The sequence below is a fragment of the Austrofundulus limnaeus genome, unplaced genomic scaffold (genome assembly GCF_001266775.1).
Source record: "Austrofundulus limnaeus strain Quisiro unplaced genomic scaffold, Austrofundulus_limnaeus-1.0 Scaffold129, whole genome shotgun sequence".
Classification (NCBI taxonomy): domain Eukaryota; kingdom Metazoa; phylum Chordata; class Actinopteri; order Cyprinodontiformes; family Rivulidae; genus Austrofundulus; species Austrofundulus limnaeus.
In genome coordinates, this window is record NW_013952531.1 from 237,386 (window position 1) to 240,518 (window position 3,133).

The 3,133-nt window shown below is 42.1% G+C and overlaps 1 protein-coding gene across 2 annotated transcripts in view; it reads left to right on the forward strand.

Moving 5' to 3' along the window:
• The first annotated feature begins 195 nt into the window (after positions 1-195).
• Positions 196-3,133, forward strand: part of mtif3 (mitochondrial translational initiation factor 3) — a 7,728-nt gene continuing 4,790 nt past the window's right edge. Inside the window, exons 1-3 of one of the 2 annotated variants that reach the window (XM_014015412.1) lie at positions 196-293; positions 1,349-1,790; positions 1,915-2,066. In XM_014015412.1, coding sequence (XP_013870866.1) covers positions 1,352-1,790; positions 1,915-2,066 — 591 coding nt within the window. In that variant the 5' untranslated portion in view covers positions 196-293; positions 1,349-1,351. The other variant, XM_014015411.1, reaches the window with a different exon arrangement.

Sequence of the window (3,133 nt, forward strand, 5' to 3'; positions counted from 1 at the left end):
TGCCAGGCCAGACAGGAATCACCCACCGGCCAAATTTGGCCCACGGGCCTTGAGTTTGACACATGTGAGCTAGACGATTAAAGTAGCAAGCTAAAAGTAGCTAAAGGATAGATAAGAGAGGCTAGCTAGTTGTACACAAGAAGACAAAAACAGCAAAAAGGCTAAATCATCCAACCAGCTAATTCAACCTTTGTCCACCAGGGGCAGCAGATCATCAACTTCATTTGTTCAAGCGAAGAAGAGCAGACCGGAAGTAGACGTACAACAGTCACCTTAACCAACAACAAAATACAGTGAGTGGAAAGAGCACTGATAGAAAATAAAGTATTTACATGTAATTACTGTAAATATAATTAAGTTTATAATATTTTACTGTGATCCTGGTGTAACGGTGGTAGTTTTCTGTTCGTGTTTGAACGGAGGAGCAGGTTTCTGCACCGACTGAGCTAAATGTATTAAAGCCAGGTAAACACAGGTGTTTAATCTCTTCCTGACTGTAGTTTTCAGCTGATAGATTGTAAAAAAAAAAATACAGTTCACATCATTTGTGCCAAGTTTTCTTCTCAAGTGTCTGAACTGAAAATAAAGAAAAGCTGCAGCTAAAGGTCAAAACACTTCAGAAAACCTGGAAAATMATTAAAGTGTTTCTCCCAAATCTGTTTTCTTTTATTTAGTTTTAACCTCTTTGAAAATAGACTCTTATAAATTACTAATTTGGGACGGGAAAGTGTAAAATTGTTTAAAATAAATAAATAAATAAAGTTGATATTGTCATGTTTATGTTTGCTTAGGTCGGTTAGCTGTGGCAGCCATCTTGGATTCAGTGAATTCTGTTGTGTTATTAATTCATTAAAGTCTGTCCAGTGGTTTCAGAGATAGTTTGCTCCATAATAATAATAATAATAATAATAATAATAATAATAATAATCCATCCATCCATCCATTTTCTGTACACGCTTCTTCCTTTTCAGGGTCGCGTGGGTCACTGGTGCCCATATCCAGCAGTCACAGTGCGAGGGGCGGGGTACTAATAATAATAATAGTAATAATATTAATAATAATAATAAAAATCTTGGACATAAATGTGAAATGCACTCAGCTTCTACCAAAGCACATTTGAGCTCAACAGATGTAATTAGCTGAGTGTTTGCAGGTCGTCAGTTAGCTGTGACGGCCATCTTAAGATATTTTGCTAACAGTACAGACATTAATGTGTAAAAGTTGTTTTTATTTGATAGCGTTAACTTTAGTGATGTAGTAAAAAGTGTTTGCAGAGATGGAAAGTGTCTGAAAGCTGCAGGAGTGTATTTAGTATCTTCAGGTATGGTCTGTCTCTCTCTGCGGTCAGGACATGTCTGCAGGAGGGTTCCAGTGGTTCCTGAGACACGTGAGAGGAACCGTGTGCCATGGAAGACCTGTCTGCTGGACGCCACCATCGAAATCACCGACATGCAGTGGTCGTAACGTCMCCTCCACCTGGAGACGATCCTTCTCCACGAAAATCACTGATGACGTAAAACAGACCCCCGCAGTGAAGCTGAAGATCCCCCGAATCCAGTTCTCCTCCGACAACGTCGGCCATAATATCCCCTACAAGAAGGTCCAGGTGCTGGATGAGGGCGGCYAGGACCTGGGCGTCATGCACCGAAGCAGCGTGGTCCAGCTGATGGACAAGAAGAACCTGAAGCTGCTGCTGCGCGACGACAGCAGAGACCCTCCGGTGTACCAGCTGATGAGCAGCAAACAGTTCTACCAAGAGCAGCRGAAGCTGAGAAACAAGGAGAAACCAGGTGGGTGGAGTCTGGCCAGGAGCCCAGGGGACACGGACWCGTGGGCTTCATCAGATCAGAAGGTTTGAGTCTGATCTGAGGTGTTTCATCCTGTCATCACCTCCACCTCTCTTCGTCTCCACAGCTACTCCGCAGATGAAGCGACTCACCTTCACAGTCGGCATCAGTCCTCACGACCTCACCACCAAACTGAAGCAAGTGGACAGCTGGTTGGAGAAGAAACACCGCATCAATATCGTCCTGCAGACCAAGACAAACCAACCCCAGACTGACCTGGTGAGAAAATCATCTCCTAAAGCTTTCAGTAGCTGTGTTTACATGCACAAAATGTTTTAATCTGATTGAAAGTATTCAGATTAAATAATCTGAATGTACTGTTTACATGGACACAATCTGATCATGAAAAGTGTTTACATGCACCGGACCTTTATTCAGAATAAAAGTCCGGACATGCACAGTGTTGTAAACGTTCAGCTCTACTTCCTGTTACAAACGTAAACAAAGCTCCTCTGTGCCTCAGGACGACCCGTGTCAGTTTTTAATAACGGCAGAGACGTCGTTACTCCTCGGTTCAGCTGCAGCCTGCAGATGAAGCAATACGTGTTTTTATTTTTATTTTTTGTGAAGCAACGTCTGCTGTTTGCCTCCTTTTTCATTTGTTAAGAGAGCGAGGAGGAAAAGTTCTGCACGGTGTGCAGCACGGCTGCGCTGCTGCCCCGCCTCCTCTAAGAACAGAACCAGGTGAATGAAAGTCAGCAGACATGAACACAGGTCCGTTTACTACAATCAGAATAAGATGATCTGATTAAGTGTTTACATGAACCTCATTCTGATTATCAATCAGCATAACCCACCCAACTCATTCGGATTAAAAATGCATTTGGATCGAGCTCAATCGGATCAAAATAATCAGAACGGGCTGTTTACATGACACATTTTTATTCCCAACGGCTGTTTAAACCGATTACTTATGTCCATGTAAACGTAGTTATTGTGTTGAGATGGATTAAACCTGCAGAGAAACACCTGCCAGGTAAGTTCAGGTCATCACATTCAGGAACAAGGTGAAAACAATTTTACTTGGTCCAGTTTTTATGCAGATATGTTTAGTTGTTTTACTGAGATCCATTTTTATTCTGTTTTTCAACAACTAGTTTAGCAAGAAGAAAAAAATAGTATAGGTCRTCTGGACGGGTTCTTCTCTAATGAAACGTTTCGTCTCTCCTCCAAGAGACTTCTTCAGTCTGAGAGTTTCAGGCTAAATTCAGGCTTTTAAGCCCTACCTTCATGTGACTGATACTCACATCACATGGCTATCGTTGACACCTAATTAACACCTATTG